An 18,703-nucleotide genomic window follows, 5' to 3' on the forward strand; every position below is an offset into this window, starting at 1 on the left:
AAGTAGATTCTCATGACGTTTGTTTTGTATTCACTTATTAATTCATTCACTTCCTATCTCATTCAAAAAAAAAAATTAGAGGTAATTATCTCAGGACACTAAGCTAAAAATGTTCCATCTTCCTTTTTCTCCCCCTAAATTATAGCAGATAACTTCCTTGGTAGAGACTACTTATTAATATTTGGAGAGATAGAGAGAAGGGAAAAGAAATTAAAATTTACTCACTAAGTTGAGTAAAACGCAAGGTGGACTAATTTGTCTACCATATGTTTTAGTAATATTCCATGAGAAATTCCAAACTTGTGCAAATGTTGAGTCCTACTTGTCAGCAAACTATATAGATTCAGGTGCCAGGGACTTATAAACACAATGGCAGTGTTTGCTTGAAGTTTGAAGTAATTATTCTATTAATTAATTTATTTATTTTTGGGTGTGTTGGGTCTTTGTTTCTGTGCGAGGGCTTTCTCTAGTTGCGGCGAGCGGGGGCCACTCTTCATCGCGGTGCGCGGGCCTCTCACTGTCGCGGCCTCTCTTGTTGCGGAGCACAGGCTCCAGACGCGCAGGCTCAGTAGTTGTGGTGCACGGGCCTAGTTGCTCTGCGGCATGTGGGATCTTCCCAGACCAGGGCTCGAACCCGTGTCCCCTGCATTGGCAGGCAGACTCTCAACCACTGTGCCACCAGGGAAGCCCTGAAGTAATTATTCCTATAAGAAAAACAAATGTACAATTCTGCCTTAAGAGGTCTCAGGAGACTCAATTTCAAGAGAATCTTCAATATAATCAACATACTCCTCACTGAAACATGTAATAGGATTGACAACAAAGGTATTGAAGGAGCTTTAAAATAATCCAAATATTTTAAACAACATTACTAAATCACAGCACAAATTCTATCATAAACTACTGTACTAGACACAGCACTTTAGGATGTAACCACTCACTTGCCATCACCATCATCAATTATGAGTAAAAACAAGTCACTTTTGTCAGCATCAACACTTCAATTGTGAGTTTGATCATGTCTTTACAACAGGGCTGTGTGTAAGCACAAAGTAAGGTTGTCATATTAAATATGTATATACACACACACAACCTTTATTATCATGGAAAGGAAACCCACTAGGCTTAAGGATCTCACATAAATTTACAACTTATTTCTGCGTGCAGCACCTCTGGGCAATGCATTACATCATCTGAGTTACAGAATCCAGATCAAGCACATAGTCAAAAATCAGAATCACAGCCACACAAACTGTCTGTCATTTTACAATATCAACTTTCCTGGAAAGAAGTAACTTAATCTTTTTTTATAGACTAAATCATATTTAAACGCACTAAGGAAACCAAAGAAATGACGTTGGGCAAGTTATCTAACTTCTCTGTGTCTTGTTGCCATATATCTGAAGTAGAGAGGGTACAGTCTACTTCAAAGGGTTGTTGTGGGGAAAAATGAGACAATGTATGTAAAAAGCACTTGGCAAGGCACCACAACCCGAATAGGTATTATTGTTGTCGTTATCATTGTTGGTTAAGGTGAAGATCACTGCCATGTGTGAAGAGTTAGCTCCTATTTACCAGGTCTTTCTATGTCAGGTTTTCTTTGGGCACAGTGTACAGCATCTGAGGTCGGGCGCTTTGAACTTCGTAAAATTGGGCTATCTCATCACTGCCATCCACAATATCCATATTTCGCTGTTATTATATTTTAGCCAAGTGCATGTCAGTGGAATTACAGACACAGAAGAAGAAAGAATTAAAGAAGCTGCTGCTTACATAGCCCGGAGGAGTCTCCTTGCTAGAGAGGAGGGAGTCACGGCAGCCAAGCAGTCCACAGTATCCCAAGAGTCCAGGTCCATGCTTCGCCAGGAGGAAGGTTTTGAGAAGTCAAGGAAAGTTGCAATTCGAGAAAAGGCAGAACACCTGTCACTGAAAAAAACGGTAAAAAAAGACAATTTAATATAACTTACAAAAGTAGAAATGCCACCACTATATATAAAGTAGATAACTAGTAAGGCCCTACTGTATAGCACAGGGACCTCTACTCAATACTCTGTAAAGGCCTATATGGGAATAGAATCTAAAAAAGAGTGGATATATGTATATGTATAAGTGATTCACTTTGCTGCACAGCAGAAACTAACACAACATTGTAAATCAACTATACTCCAATAAATATTAATTTTAAAAAGTAGAAATGCATGTAACATTGTGTATATGTGTGTTAATATAGATTAATTAGATTCAAATGAAGAAATATGTGGTCTTGCGGAGAAACAAAAGAAGGAAAAAGCATCAAAATGTATAGGTCAAAGAAAGACACACTTAATAGTTTTAAATTCTGTGAAATTTTAGGTTCTATAGAAATTAAAGTTCTTGAAGAACCTTAAGAAATCCACCTTAAATAAGTAAAATATGTTGCTTAGGCTTAGAATGGTAAAAATCAAGTGATATGCCTGTTTTCAAAAGAGGTGAGGGGGATTCGTTTGAAATGGATGCAAAAGTAAGGCTCCAAATGAAAAAATGATCATTTTGATTTCTACATTACATTTTTGTAGCACGTGTTACTTTGATTTCATAATATGTTGATTTTTTTTCAGTTAGAAGAAACTGAGGCATGTCATAAAAAGTTGAATGAAGATAATCTTCTCCATGCTCCTGAATTTGTCATTGAACCTCGTTCCCACACTGTTTGGGAGAAAGGACATGTAAAATTACACTGCTCTGTAGCCGGCTGGCCAGAACCTCGTCTCACATGGTATGCTGTCGTTATGAAAATTTCTCATAGAATCGATTACTCAAAGTTAATTTTACCTCTTGTGAAAACATGTGGCATTGTGAATATGCAAGAGTCAGTGAAAGCATCTACAAATTTGAGTAGATTTTTTAAATAGTGAAGAAAGAATACGTGTATGGAAGGAAAGAAGAGTTTTGCATCCATTATGATTTATTATGATACTTTATAATCCTATTATACAAATGGGTCTTTATCTTATATAAAGTGTTAAAATTTAGTCAGCATATTTATTTGGTATCATTTTGTGATGAGAAGCAATACTGCCTTTTTGAAAGTAATTAAGACCCAGAGGGCTCCATCTCTACTCCTCACATGAGCTGAGGTCTCAATGTGTTTTCCAAAGCCAAACAAAAGAGGGGATGGTATGGGAGCTGTTACGACTATGGGGCCTGAAGAAATTTTTGTTCCATAACGAATAAGCTCCTCTTTTTTCTGTCCATTATATATCCTATTGCAATTGTCAATGACTTTGTGATCCCTAAACTCAGAACTCTCCCATCTTACGGCATGAATGTCTGCCACAGAGAGCAGAAGTCTGAAGAGGATTGTGAGCCAGTTTTAAAAGGCATTTTCCGTCTTCTTCTCCGACAGGGCTATTTTGCATGCAGTTCTCTTATCCTCGAGAGTGGTGGTAAATATGCCCTATGTCACAGTATAAACACTTCACAGAATAGCACTGTCACCCAAAGAGCGCCTGTCTCTTCCTCTGTTTTCTGTTATTTCTAATGTTCTTTGGACACCTGGTTAGCGTAATGGATGTGGCTGACAAGATAAACTGCTAGCTAAGGTTATTCTTAAGGAGCAGGTGGTGAGTTGTGTTTTTTTAAAATTCACCTGTGATATCAATCTGCCTGTGGTAATATTGGATTTACTTACAGTTTTTCTTGTATGTAAACTCTTTCCAGGGTTCTTGAGTTTGAAAACCAAAGAATGAAACCAACGCCAGCTCTATATTACCAAGGCAAATAATTTATAGTAAACAAAGATGAGAAATGTAGGAACATATTTCAATGAAAATGAAGTTTAAAAAATCAATTTCCAAGCTTTAAAAGTATGAGTATACTATAGTAAGTTAGGAATCAATCCATCTTTGCCCCACCTTTCTCTCTACCTATAGAGTTGCACAAATTGGCCTATCAAGGGGACATTTCCTCTTAAAAAACTGATTATTTCCCACCTCAGAAAAAATCCAAATTTTCCTATAGAAATACATAAAGAATAACAAGTTTTTAGCTCCAAGAAATATTACTTGAGATTCACTTTGTTATAAAGCAGAAACTAACACACCATTGTAAAGCAATTATACTCCAGTAAAGATGTTTAAAAAAAAAAGAAATATTACTTGATGAGTAAAAAAATTTCTCATCTTTCATGAATTAAAATGTACTACCAATAAACGAATAATTGGAGTCCTTAAGTAGATATATTTATTACACAGTGTCCTATCTCTGTTTTCCTGATTTTTAAACATCAGAGTTAAAGATGATTTTCAAAAGAATACAAAGTAATCTCTAGGAGGTGAATATTAATTTCTTAAGCATTTATTTATTCCGTTAAACACACAGCAACTAGAATACAAACATGCCATGTACCACTGATGGTGTTACTAAGCCAGAGTAATGGGGTTCTACAAAGGCAGAGCTCAAATTCTGTTGGAGATTAAACTCCTTACATAGTGCTTTGTGGGCTGAAAAAGGAGTGATTTAAAAACAAACAAAAATAAGCAAATGAGTAAATATGTTGATGTTAAAAAAAATAAAAATAAAAACAAACAAAAAAGATTAAAACGCCACAGAAAAAATATGAGATGACTAAATTGTCAACCTGTAAAACTCCAGTCAAATTGAAAAATAGAAATACTGTCAGTTTTTGTTTTTTTTTTGGCTGCGTTGGGTCTTTGTTGCTCCATGCAGGCTTTTCTCTAGTTGTGGTAAGCAGGGGCTACTCTTCATTGCAGTGCGCGGCCTTCTCATTGCGGTGGCTTCTCTTGTTGCGGAGCTCAGGTTCTAGGCGCGCGGGCTTCAGTAGTTGTGGCACACGGGCTCAGTAGTTGTGGCTCACTGGCTCTAGAGCGCAGGCTCAGTAGTTGTGGTGCAGGGGCTTAGTTGCTCCACAGCATGTGGGATCTTCCTGGACCAGGGCTCGAACCCATGTCCCCTTCATTGGCAGGCGGATTCTCAACCACTGTGCCACCAGGGAAGCCCATACTGTCAGCTTTTAGTTATCTTCACTAATGGGGCTGAGAAGAAGTATGATTGATCCCTCAAATCTTTCACATTTAGCTTTGAAGTATTTATTTCCTTAACATATGAATTTTATGGCCTAGGGGCTCATTTGAATCAAAAACAAAGGCACAGAGACAAGATTTGTCTCAGGAACGATTGGGAGGCTGTTTGGGAGGCTGTTCACTGACTGGAACAAACCTTCTCTAGTTCCCGTGCCCACTTTTGTGCTTGGAGAAGTCAAATCCATTCTGTATCAGGAATTCTCCCAGTAGGGACGGATCAGACCATTTCACAGAAAGTCCTGTTGCCTTGAAAGTCAAGTGAGAAGTAAATATGAAAACAAAAGAACCAGTGGACCACTAAGAAAATAGTTCACCTTATTTAGCAAGCAAGATTTGCCCCTGGATAAAGCTGAAATTTGGACAATGAGCTAGCAGATAACTGAAAATTGGCTGTGGCAATAAATAAGGTCAGAGCCAGGTTTTGTGGGGCATAAGAGTTATACAATTTGAGGAGCACTTTTACAAAAAAGAATATAAAGTTAAGTCATATGCATTAGTCACAGAGCCTTATGGGGACCCATGCTGATGAGAGACCCTGAAACTTGAGCTTCACTGGTTTCAAGGTAAATCCACCTCTGAGAGTAAACTTCCATGTAGGATTGATTATAGCATGCTGGGTACGTTGCCTTTTTAAAAATAATCATGAAATGAAGCTCTAATTTACTTTGCAAGCTGCTGGTCCAGAGTATGCGATCTTCAGTGAACATCCTTCCCCTCAATGAGCAGGGAATCCACGACCTAGCAAGAACCACGGTTAGTGGTGACTAATTTACTGGCATTTATGCCTCTTTTGTACCCAGCTGCAGCTTCCTGGGCCTGACACTGAGTATAAGTATGAAAGAAATAATTGAGAATGACCTTACTGAATAGAAGAAGGGAAAGTACAGAAATAAGTGTGTGATGCTGCTGCGGGCAGTTGTGATGCCTCCGCTTGAAGCCTTTAGGGCTTTAGCCACGTCTTTCAAAGGCATGTGTGTGCCTGGGGCCTGGCTCCCTCAGACTCCTTTCCAAAGAGGGTTCAGTTCCAAGTTTCCACTGGGCACCCTCAGGTCATGGAAGCCCCTGAGGTCTAACAAATGATGTCAACACACAGCAGCTGCTCTTTGGCCAACCCCGCGTACTGACTAAATCTGTCTGGATGGAATCTAGAGGGTACCCGGGGATCACTCACTGACAGGAGCGCCCATCATTCATCAGGGCCAGGTGTGGAGACGCTGAGCAGCACCGCCCTATTTCCAGCTCACTTTCCGAGCAGAAGGAAGCCTGTGGGCTTTGCGTCCAGTAGAAAAGTTAGTTGTAGATGACGCAGCTGCACCACCACAGTGAAGCAGGCCATCCCGAAGGAGGGCTTGTCAACAGAGAAGGAGAAATGTATATGTGGTGAAAAACCAAAGCTGTTTTACTTAATAGGTTATATTTATATAATAACTTGTTTAATAGGCTATATATTGGTTTAAAAGGGGAGGAAAAACATTTATGTTTGTATCCATATTACTTGCATAAGGAAGCTCTGGAAGGCTATGTAAGAATCTAAGGAGAACAGTTAGCTTTGGGAGGAGCTGGGCAGAAGGCAGACAGGTTTGAGGAAGGAGAATGTTTCCCGGGCACCATGATATTTTCTGATCCTTGAACCATATGCCTGTATTGCCCAGTCAAATTGTAAAAGATATGTGAAATGAGGGAGAAAAGTTCTCTTTAAGAGAAGGAGAGAATTGCATTAATTTTACACTTTTTTTTTTAAAAAAAGAGCCAGATTTAATTGCATTTCGAGCCCAAAGTCTAAATCAATTTTTTCAATGGAAGCCTGGATTGTAATCTGCAGGGAGACTCACACAAACTCCCCGGAGCAATGTGTTAGTGTTAGTGAGGATTAGTATTAGTCTAATGCTCACTCAATACCCACGTTTTCAGATGTGTATGTGGTTACTGGGCTAGATCCTCACGCAAGACACTTAAAAATACATATTTGAAATTCCTCACCTTATCCCTGAAGTCACTGTCAAATAGACAAAGATATTTGTCATTAGGCATGGTAAGGTTCAAAACCTGGCAATAAAATAGTACGAGAAATGTATCTTAGGAAGAGTCCAGAGATTTGGAAAAGCTTTAATCTATTTTTGCAAATTATATGAATTCATAAATTCCATGATAGAATCCTGTATTGAATTTGTTTACAAGATTAGAGTTATTTACAATGTATTTAAATTTAGCAATTACTACCATATTATCTTAGGAAAACAGCCTGCATTTAAAATAGTTAAAAATTATTTATAATTACTTCCCAGGTATAAGGGTTTGGGATTTTATTTTAGATTTTTCTTATTTATTTAAGTCCAAATTCTATGCTAATGGAATAGCTCTCTCTCAGCTAATTGGTTTTTAAAGTAACAGCTATTTATTCAAAACAGTAGGGTTGCATTCTAAATAGCAACCACACTTGTAGGGGTATTCAACATGAAAAGATCATTTTGGCAGGCATTATTTGCTGATAGAGAAAAGTTAGAGTGAAGCCCTTTTGTTTGACCATGCTTTACACTGCCAAAGAGCTTTCACTGTAATCCCTTCTTATCAAAGTCAGCCCAATATCCAAACAGACATTTGTTTGGAGGAATTAAGTGTGTATTTTACACACATACATGAAGAGTATTCTAGAAATATTTATAACAGAAGCTCATTAACTAGTTCATAGACTCTATGTGAAAATGATAAGGAAAATGGTGTACATCTAAATGTTCACAAGAATTTCAGAAACCCTCTGACAAATCACCCCAGGGTGTAGATAACTCTCCAAAATTAGCCGATGACTGACCAGTTTGGAATTTCATTTTCCAGAAGTAACAAACTGTGAAGCATATACAGAGCAGGCCTCAAATCCTACTTTTCTCCCCTGACTTGATGGTGAAGACAGCCAATCGCAAATGACTCTGAACCCAAGTGCCTCGCTATGTGAATTCCTTGGAGAATAGAATTGAATCACTTCCTCACTTAATCCATGTCTGCAGCTTTAAAACAGATGCTTCTTACACTGACATTGGAGTTCCAGTGGAGAGAATGGAAGCTCCTCAAAGTGTGTGTGTGTGTGTGTGTGTGTGTGTGTGTGAGAGAGAGAGAGAGAGAGAGAGACAGAGACAGAGACAGACAGAGACAGAGAGAGAAAAGCCATGGCTGTTTAGCCAGGGGTCGGGGGAAGGCATTGAGGTGCTAGGTCGGATAGGACAGGAAGACAAGGAAGGTGAAGGAAAGCCTGGGAGCTGCAAATGCTGTTTTAATTCAAACTTTATAGAAATATGAACAACATTTTTGGTCAGAAGCCAAATCGAGTGTCACTCAGTTGTTTGGTCAAGTAGCACCTGCCACACAGAATCGGGTGTCATATTTCTCTTCTTACGTTAGAAGGAAATACTGAAAACACCACAGCAAAGGAGAAAACTGAGCAAGAGGGAGCTTTTGAGTCAAGTGTGAAATGACCTAAACCAATTCAGTCAGGAGAACATGCTGATTAACATGTTCTACCCTGTCATTCATCAAAGCAAGGAATGTTCCAGATTAGGAGGGGCCGGCAGATTTCTTTTTACAAGCCATCTCTGATCAAACAGTCCTGTCTGCCTGGAGCCCTGTGGGGAGACAGCTAACTGAGGCTGCTTCTGGGCTGTCAGAAACAGCTAGGGATGACTCCCAAGGGTGAGGCAGAAGGTTGTGCCACTACACCTGCTACGCAGCTGTGATTCCTAAGCCAGTCCACCCCGCCCCACCCCGGTTCACATGCTAGGGAACCGGGACACAAAGAGCCTCAACACACCTTCTTCACATGCACTTATTTTAAATTATCCCTATCATGAAGGATGGATTTGTCAGAACTCCGTTCCTTCGGCCCCAAATCAGGAAGCACAGTTAAATCTATGGTGTTACCCAATAACTCTGTTCAATCCAGTTTAGCAAACACTGAGTGCCTAATATTTGCCCGTGATGCCTACTTCCTTGAGAGTGGCAATAGAAGTAAGTACGGATCAGACACAATCCCCAGCTTCAAGGCACGCACACCTTAGTAGAAGTGACACTTGTCCAACCGTAATTTGATAAATGTTATATATTTCCATTTGAACCAAGTAACACCAATGCAGACAGGCAGGAATGATATTGTATGGGATTTCAAGGGAGACATTATTGAAGAAGTGACATTTGATCAGAGCCTTGAAGGACGAGTTGGGATTTTGCTAGGTGGAGAAGGAGAATTGTACATTTTGTAAAGTATAAAAAGTGATGCATTTTAGGGACATAGGGTGCATGTGTGTGTGTGTGTGTGTGTGTGTATGAGTGTACAAGCTGGGGAGAGGTAGGGACTGGCTGAAGATTATTTCCTTTCTTTCTCTCCCTTTCCACCACTTTCCCTGCTCCCAAACCTCCTTATAACCATGTCCAGAAATCTGAAGAAATAAAATGCAGCTAAATAGAGAACAGTTGGAAAGTGGAAGCATCCCATGTTGTCAGGAGCCAGACTGCCTGGGTTCAAATCCCAGCTCTGCTGTTCTAGCCATGAGAGCTGGGGCAAGACACTTAACCTCTCCATGCCTGGGTTTCTTCATCTGGAAAATGGTACTACTTTACTATGTTAAAAGTAGTACCATCTCGTGCGGTTGTTGTGAGGATTGAATTTAAAGCACTTGCCTGGCTCACAGTAAACACTCTGTGTCTGTTATGGTTATTAGCGTTATTTGCGATGTCTGCGCAAGTGAAGTGGGGTGTCTGAAAGGGAATCAAATGAAGTCCAGCTCCTCTTTGGGACAGAAAATGGCTTAAGCAGAAAAGCCTGTTCCAGCACCATAGCCACTGGCTACTGAGAACCTGAGGACGTGGTGAAGAAGGTGCCCCTTGCAGACTCAGGAGACAGTGTCTCAGGAGGGGCCCCTCCGTGGAGCCCCAGCCTCTGAAGGCTGAGAGGCTTCACCAAGGATGGCCAGTCAGAAAAAGGGACTCTTTCAGCTCCTATCTGTCAGTAGTTTTCTTTCATGATTGATATTTTAAGTTCTTCCAAGATGAGAGCTATGCTTGCTCACAAAAGAGTAAAGCAAATATAATGAGCTTTCAATGCAATGGCAAGGTTTTGAACAACATGCAAGAATGTTAGTGGGAAGAATGTTTTGCTTTCATCCTACACAGACAGCCAACAAAAAACCCACTCAAAGCCTTCCTCTCTGTTGTGTCAACAATAGGCAAGTTTTTCTTTTCTTTTTTTTTTAGATCTTCTATTGAAGTATCATATACACATTAAAAAGTGCGTATCACATATAAATGTAGAACTCTGATGAATTTTTGTAGACTGCATACACCCAGGTAACCAGCACCTAAATCAAGAAACCAAACAATTTCAGCACCCAGGATGCCTCCTTAATCCCCTGCCCCGCTCCGGGGGAATCACTCTCCTGACTTCTAGCAGCATTAATTAGTCTTTTCTGGTTTTGTACTTTACATGAAAGTAATCATTATACTCTTTTGTGTCTGGCTCTTTCCACTCAACATTACACATGCAAGATTCAACCACATTGCTGTGAATGGCCAACTTCTTGAACGTAATTTTTGTAATGGAGGAGCGGAAAGCACATTCATCAAGAAGTTTTAGGCGAGAAGCAGCCTAGGAGCCGGCCTGCAACCTGTTGGGGCGGCTCTTGTAGCCGCAGCCGCCAGAGCATCCGCTGCCACAGACACCTCCGGAGGGATCCAGCTGGGGAGGAAGCGGAGGTGCCGCCGGCCCCGGCCTGTGCCTGGACACTCAAGGGGGACTACAGGTTATGGGTGCTACATGTGTGCTTTCAGAGCAGCGGTGTGAGGAAGCTTGAAGTGGGGTGGCAGGATGGCCTCATCCTTATGACAGTAACTCCAGTGATCCAGAGAACGGGGATCGGAAATTGAATAGTAGACCTCGTAAACTTTATAAACGTTCAGGTACTCCCTCACATGTTGCCAAAGGAGTTGTTGACCACACCAAAATGAGTCTACATGGTGACTTGATCTCTCTCAACGAGAGATCAAGAGATAGACGAAGGTCAAGTGACAGATCACGAGATTCATCTCACGAAAGAACAGAATCTCAGCTCACTCCTTGTATTAGAAATGTTACTTCTCCAACACGACAGCACCATGTTGAACGTGAAAAAGATCACAGTTCCTCTCGTCCAAGCAGTCCTCATCCTCAAAAAGCATCTCCAAATGGTTCCAGTAGCAGTGCTGGGAACAGCAACAGGAACAGTAGTCAGTCAAGTTCAGATGGTAGCTGTAAGACATCTGGGGAAATGGTGTTTGTGTATGAAAATGCCAAAGAAGGAGGTCGGAATATAAGAACGTCAGAACGAGTGACATTAATAGTGGATAACACTAAATGTGTTGTAGACCCATCCATTTTTACTGCTCAGCCATATACAGTGTTGGGCAGGATGTTTGGATCTGGCAGAGAACATAACTCTACATGTCCCAGCGAGAAGGGAGAGTATGAGGTGGTTTCGAGCTATTCTGGATTACTATAAAACAGGAATAATCCATTGTCCCGATGGCATATCTATTCCTGAACTGAGAGAACCATGCGACTCTCTTTGTATCTCTTTTGAATGTAGTACTATTAAATGTAGAGATCTCAGTGCCCTAATGCATGAGTTATCAAATGATGGTGCCCGTAGACAGTTCAAATTTTACCCGGAAGAAATGATTCTGCCTCTCATGGTAGCTAGTGCCCAGAGTGGGGAACGCGAATGCCACATAGTGGTGCTTACAGACGATGATGTGGTTGATTGGGATGAAGAATATCCACCACGGATGGCAGAATAATATTCACAAATTATTTATAGCACAAAATTATATAGATTTTTCAAGTACATTGAAAACAGAGATGTGGCCGAATCAGTTTTGACAGAGGGGGTCTTAAGAAGATTAGATTGGGATAGAAAGTTATACAACCTACAAAGAAAAAGTAAAAGAAAAGGCCTGGGGGCTGCCCAGAAGTGATTTACAACTATGTCCAAAGACCCTTTATTTAATGTCTTGGGAAAAGGAAGAAGGAAAGAGCCGGTGTGTAGACTTTCAGTGTGTAAAGAGTAAATCTATCATCAACCTTGCAGCAGCTGCAGCTGACATTCCCCAGGACCAGCTGGTAGTCATGCACCCAACTCCTCAAGTGGATGAGCTGGATATTCTCCCTATCCATCCCCCTTCTAGCAACCATGACCTCGATCCTGATGCACAGAATCCGATGCTGTGATGGTGATGTTCCTTGAAACCATAGCATGCTACTCTTCACAATGACGCTGCACTCTCCTCATCCTGCACTGCAAGGCCACTCTCTGCATCGTGAGATGCACAGAACAGTGTTTAGGATATTGCAGTGTAGACTTTTTTAAAGACCAAAGGTAGCTGAATGGTTTTTTAAATGAGTACAACTCTAGCATCTTGAGGTTCCAGTTATATAAATGTATTTGTTTACCAGTAGGTTTGTGAAATTGGTTCTTTGTATGGGGGAACAGTCCTTTTTCACACATCTAGATCTTTTCAGAAGTGGCGGAAATTGGCAGCTGGGGTACTTTCAGTCTAGATTGATATTCATCACACCCCAGATAAAATGTAGAATATTATATATTTGCACTTTATATATGGTGGTCAAGTGGAACTGTTCAAGCCATTTTATAGCTGTGATGCACAATATAATTTAAGTAAGTGCTTCTATCAAAGTATTCCTTCAGTGAAATGTGTATAGTTTGCTGCCCATGATGAGCAAAAAATGAGTATCATTGGGCTTATTTGAATGATTAGGATGGGATTCAATGCCCATATCTTATCAGTTATCTTCAGTGCCGTTTTCATCCTTTTCAAGTGAGTCACATGCAGGGAGTGTGAACTTCAGGTGGTTTATTATCCAGTCTGCCTTACCCTTAATCTGTTCACAGATATTCATTTACTAATGATTTTTTTCGAGTTATGGGATAGGAAAATGAAGCGTTTGCTCTGCATTTACTAAATGATTGTAAACTCGTTTTTCATCAAAATAAAATTCCATTGTTTTAATGTTAAAAAAAGAAGTTTTATAATATTTATAATGCGTTTTATTTGCATTTATTGAACAGACCCTGCTACCGACCTCAGTGCTGTGTTTACAGGTGTTCCTTCAAGAACAACAGTTGTGTGTGTGTTGCTTTTAATCATGAATCTATTTACACCTCAACTTACTTCACCTTGTTTCCATTGTCTCATAGGTATAAAAACCAGGTGCCAATAAACGTCCATGCAAACCCTGGAAAGTATATTATCGAAAGCCGATATGGATTTCACACTCTGGAGATAAATGCGTAAGAGACATCAGGGTCTGTGTGTGTTGCCCAGCAATTGCTTAGGGTGGCAGTTTGCGCCCCAGTTAATGACTGTCCCCTTTTCCTCCCAATGTAGCATGATCAGGATGGGGGACAGTCCCATACATTGCTTCTTGGTGCACACCTAAAAGCGATAAGCATGACACTTTTACCAAGCCCACGTTACCTCCCAAAGTGATCTTACTTGAATTTAGTCAAAGACAATGAGGAAAAATTCATTTGTATCTATTTATCCTTTTATATACTGGAGAGTTTTTCTTAGACGTTAGTAAGAAAATAAGTTACATAAATAGGCATTTATATTCAGTTATCCTTTCAGAGTTCCAAATCTATGCCATCACTATACACTTTTGCCTTTAATCAATATAGGCCGATGAAGTTTGGGTTGGGTGACATTGCAAGTAAGCCGGACTTGGAGAAATTGTTCTATCCTTCAGCTCACCAGGAACTGTGGGAAACTATGTGCCCACCCTGTCAGCCTGTAGATGGACGCAGAGCCTGACATTGGGATGTTTTTAAAGCAAAATTTGAAAGCAGAATCCACATCAAAATTTCCAGGTTTTCAAAGGTTTATCATGTCTCCTAATGCGGTTTTGAAATCCAAGCCTAGTTATGTGGATGAAAAAGTTAAACAAGCTCCCAGCATTTTCGGTTCAAATAAAACCATGACATGCTGAGATGTCAAAGTAAAATTTACGTCATTCTGATCTCAAGAGATTCATAGCCTTCTCAGGTCAGAGCAGTTGACACAGGTGATGCTGGGCTTAAAGCAGAAAGAACCCTGGGACCCTGGGGCTTTCGCCAAGCATTGACCCCTTCCTAAAGTTGCATCCATTCTGCCAGTCGGAGATTCTACCAAGGCGGCAGCGAGCTATGTGGTTGCTTTATAATTAAATAGCTATGGGAAAGGCAACTGTATTGACCCTCCTGGGGTTCTATTGATGTCTGTAGATTTCAACAAGAACTAAGATTTTACAAATGAAACTAAACCCAGAGGAACAATGAAGAACACGAACACTGGCAGTGATAAGACACAAAACAGCCTTCTTTGAAATCTTAGCCTGTTCATCTCTGTGTGAGATCCTTCTCTCTCTACTCCATTATTAACGACATCCCAATTTCTGCATTATAACTTAGAGGAACTTCCAAATGGCACTTCTTATGTTGTTCTGTGGGCCTGAACCTTAGCAGAATTGAAAGTTAAATAACTTATTTGTACTTTGAGGCTAGAGCATATTAGACCAACCGGGATCCGTTTTGTGGCTCAGGGAGTCTGTGGGCGTCTATAAGGAGAGGCTGTTTCTTTGTCTCTTCATCACCCTGTAGCCTCCCAGACTGAAACCCACCCTGAGGGAGGCCCCAAGGTGCTCGGGGTCTTACCTGCTCCAAAGGTACATGGCTGGACATTTTCTGCTCCTGATAACAACTTTAGACCAATTTTTCATCACACTGTTCACACTGTAATTTATATGCTTGACACTTTGTTGACTTTTTTTTTTTTTGGACATTTTAAATGAACCCAGGTTAGGGTCACAGTGGACTATAGCTGTTGGTAGATAGATCTGTTGGCCTATATAACACCACAGGGTGCTGGGTCAGAGAGAGTAGCTTTATCAAGAGTGCCGAAGAGCTATGTGTCAGTCAGTGATTTGCCCTGTGCCTTGTTAGCAAAGAGATCCTTGATGAAACAGCTAGCAATTACATCGGTCCTCCGTATCTGAGGAGGCGGAACCCGCTGATACTGAGGGCCGACTATTTTACACCATTTTACTTAAGGGACTTGAGCATCCGCGGATTTTAATATCCATGGGGGTCCTGGAACCAATCCCTCCCGGATGCTGAGGGACGACTGTACCAGGAGTGTCACTGCACTGGGCACTCATTTCCATCCGTTCTTTCAGATGTGATTTTGAAGACACCGCTCAGTACCGGGCCTCGGCGATGAATGCTAAAGGAGAGCTTTCAGCATATGCTTCGGTTGTGGTAAAGAGTAAGTTTGCTGGACTTGTTTTATTCAAAGTGTATTTTTAAAAAATTTATTCTCACTGCTAAAAAATAAAGTCAAGGAACAGTTGGCATGCTTTTCTGCTTTCTTTTCTAGGATATAAGGGAGAGCTTGATGAGACTTTCTTCCGTGCAGGGGCCTCCACCTTGCCCCCCATCTGTAAGTTTAAAAGTATATTTGCTGTGTCATCTCTGTACAATACTGCATAATAAGCTGTTCCATAATGCTGAAATAAATACATAGTCTATATTATAATATATGCTAGTATGTGTGTAATACTACCTGTGGTTGGTTTTATTTTTTCAGATTCTTTGGTTACTATATTCTCTTTCTGCATATAATTGCTTTGCTCTGGTTTTATAAATGCCCAGATGTGACAGGCTAAAAATGGTTTTAAGTCTTAAAAGCATTTAAAATGCTTTTAAGTCTTTCTGTGTTTAAATTGAGAAAGATCATTACACAAACCTGTGCAGAGTGATTTAACCACACACACACACACACACACACACACACACACAGTCTGGACTATATCAGAGCAGTTTTACTCATTCTTAAATATCCAGTTCAGTATCAACTCCTTGAGAAATACGTGTCTGACCCCACTGCCACCCCAGGCCCCACCCACTCAGGGTTCGGTGTCCCCAGTGAAGCTGTGGCACCTTCATAAGAGCATCTATCTCACTGGACACTGTTAACTGTTCTCTCCCACTGACCCATGAGACACTTGAAGGCAAGGCTGGACCTTTTATCTTTAAACCCCAGCACCTGATGTAGAGTAGTATTTGATGATGAATGAATAAATAAATACATTAATTTATGAAATGCAATTTAATGAGGTCTAAATGTGGTTTAATAACAAATTATGAACAATATTCTGGTCCATAGTAATTTGTAAATTTGTGAACTTCAGTCATTTCATCTATATCAGAACTTCTTTTCATGGGAGGCAATAAAAGTAAAATCCTTATTGTTGTTCAAGTAATTTGATGCTTACATTGTTCAGACTGAAAAAGGTAGTCAAGCCCAAACTTCTTATTTTCCAAACATTAAAAAATAAGTGGTAGTTTTAAAAATTGTTGATGAAAATACTTTCTCATGGGTCAATTTTTCACCGAATTAGTTTGATGTCTGTAGATGACCTACTCCATCGACTTCATGGAATGGCTCCTAATTTTAATATTCTAAATTGTAATCATTGGTATCAATCCCATGGGCAAGAGGGGATGATGGGTGAGAGTGTAGGAGGAACACATCCCAAATCATGTCCTTCCCTATCATTTGATTTATATTGAGATAGAATAGCTGGGAAATTTGAAACTATGACTTATCCCCAATGTCCCCAAGATTGGCCTATTGGTCATTCTACAATCCTCCACACGTATCCTGTTCAGTCCCATTTCTATATCATCATCCATGTTTTTCCCATTCCCCTCTTCTCCATCAAGCCAGAGTCTGAAAGCCCAGCTCAATCTTACTTCTCTAACTTCTTAATCTTTTAGAGCCTCCTCTGGCTCCTGAATTGAGTGCAGTTGTTCCCAGCATAGAGAACGGAGGGCTCTTATTCATTAATTCAACTAGTATTTATTGAACATCTACCATGTGCCAGGTACCAGTTTAGGTGGTTGGAATATGCTGGTAAATATCATGGATAAAGCTCCCTGCCCTTGGTTCTGCTCTAGTAGTTAATATGTATTGATCAGTTGTGCCAGACTCTGTACTAGGACATTTTTTTTTTTTTTTTTTTTTTGTTTGGAGACAGCACCCCCAGCTTCACTGGTGATTTACAGTTTTTTGGTTTTTTTTTTTTTGATTGCTCCGTGCGGCATGTGGGATCCTAGTTCCCTGACCAGGGATCAAACCCATGCCCCCTGCAGTGGAAGCTCAGAGTCTTAACCACTGGACCTCTGGGGAAGTCCCCTAGGACATTTTTTATATGCATTGATTCATTTAATGCTCTCCAAAGCTTATGAACTGGGTGCCTTTTTATCTGTGCTATGCAGATGAGGAAACAACTTAGAGAGATTAAATCATGGGTCAAGACCACGCATAATGGTAGAATAGCGACTTGTAACCTGGTCTTTCTAACTCCAAACCATATTCTAAACCAGTGGTTGGCAAACATTTTCTGTAAAGGACTAGACTGTAAATAGTTTAGGCTGTGTGGGTCTGTGTCACAACTATTCCACTCTACCACTGTAACACAAAAGCAGCCATCGGCAATAGATAGATGAATGAGCATGGCTGTATCCAGATAAAACCTTATTTATGAACACTGAAATTTGAATTTCCTATGACTTCTCCCATGTCACAAAATATTATCCTTCTTTTGATTTTTTTCAGCCATTAAAAAATTTAGAAACCATCCTTCATGGTACAAAACAGGAGGCAATCCAGAGTTGGCTCACAGATTTGACAACCCCTGACTTAAACCAGGCCCTCCCTATAAGCCTTATCTCTACTCCCTGAGGCAGCTTTGGAACCAGCCCAACTTCCCAATAAACAAGATCTGTTCAAGTTGTTTTGCGTTTTGATCTCAGTGGGACATCATCATATAAAAATGGGGCAGATGGGACACATGCTTCAAAGAGAAGTCATTTCCCTGTTGGTGAGTGGTTGCCTGGGGACACACAAAGTCAAGTCAACCCCATGTATTGGTTGAGAGCACAGGCTCTGGAAACAGCCTGCCAGTGTAAATCCTGCATCTGCAGGGCGCATATGGGCAGTTATTTAGTCTCCTCGTGCTGCTGTTTCCTCATCGATAACATGGGAATAATAATGGCACTTACCTGATAGGGTTATTATGAGGCTTAATTGAGTTGGTAGATATTAAACACTTGGAATAATACTTGGCACAAGGTGAACTCAGTAAACGTTAGCTTGCATTTTCAAATTAATTCTAAGAGGTCTTAGGAAGAGAATTGAAATAGGAGAAAAAGGGCCTAAGTTTTAGAGTTGGGCAGTTATACGTTTGAATTTCAGTTTCACACATGATGCCTTTGAAACCTTGGCCTTAGCTGTATATTATATTTGTGAACTTCTATATCCCCACCTGAAAGAGAGGAAAAACTAGTAACTATGCCATGGAGTTTTTGCAAGGATTAGATGACATGTCAAATGTGAAGTTCCTGGCATGTAGGAAGCCATCAAAAATAGTCATTATTTTCCCAGGCCCTTTCCTTTGAGAAAAGAGAAAATAAAACCTAGGAGAGTTTATGGTGCAGGTATTTACTCAATCTATAAATAAGATATTTCTAAGAATGGTATTTTAA

The 18,703-nt window shown here is 40.3% G+C and overlaps 1 protein-coding gene and 1 pseudogene across 3 annotated transcripts in view; both read left to right on the forward strand.

Annotated features, from left to right (window-relative positions):
* Positions 1-18,703, forward strand: part of MYOM1 (myomesin 1) — a 136,181-nt gene that overhangs the window by 29,283 nt on the left and 88,195 nt on the right. For all 3 annotated transcript variants that reach the window (XM_036875048.1, XM_036875046.1, XM_036875047.1), the window contains exons 4-8: positions 1,710-1,938; positions 2,598-2,755; positions 13,316-13,408; positions 15,331-15,419; positions 15,531-15,593. In XM_036875048.1, coding sequence (XP_036730943.1) covers positions 1,710-1,938; positions 2,598-2,755; positions 13,316-13,408; positions 15,331-15,419; positions 15,531-15,593 — 632 coding nt within the window. The remainder of the gene's footprint in view (positions 1-1,709; positions 1,939-2,597; positions 2,756-13,315; positions 13,409-15,330; positions 15,420-15,530; positions 15,594-18,703) is intronic.
* On the forward strand, positions 11,051-12,492 carry LOC118906972 (annotated as a pseudogene).

The sequence above is a fragment of the Balaenoptera musculus genome, chromosome 14 (genome assembly GCF_009873245.2).
Source record: "Balaenoptera musculus isolate JJ_BM4_2016_0621 chromosome 14, mBalMus1.pri.v3, whole genome shotgun sequence".
Lineage (NCBI taxonomy): Eukaryota > Metazoa > Chordata > Mammalia > Artiodactyla > Balaenopteridae > Balaenoptera > Balaenoptera musculus.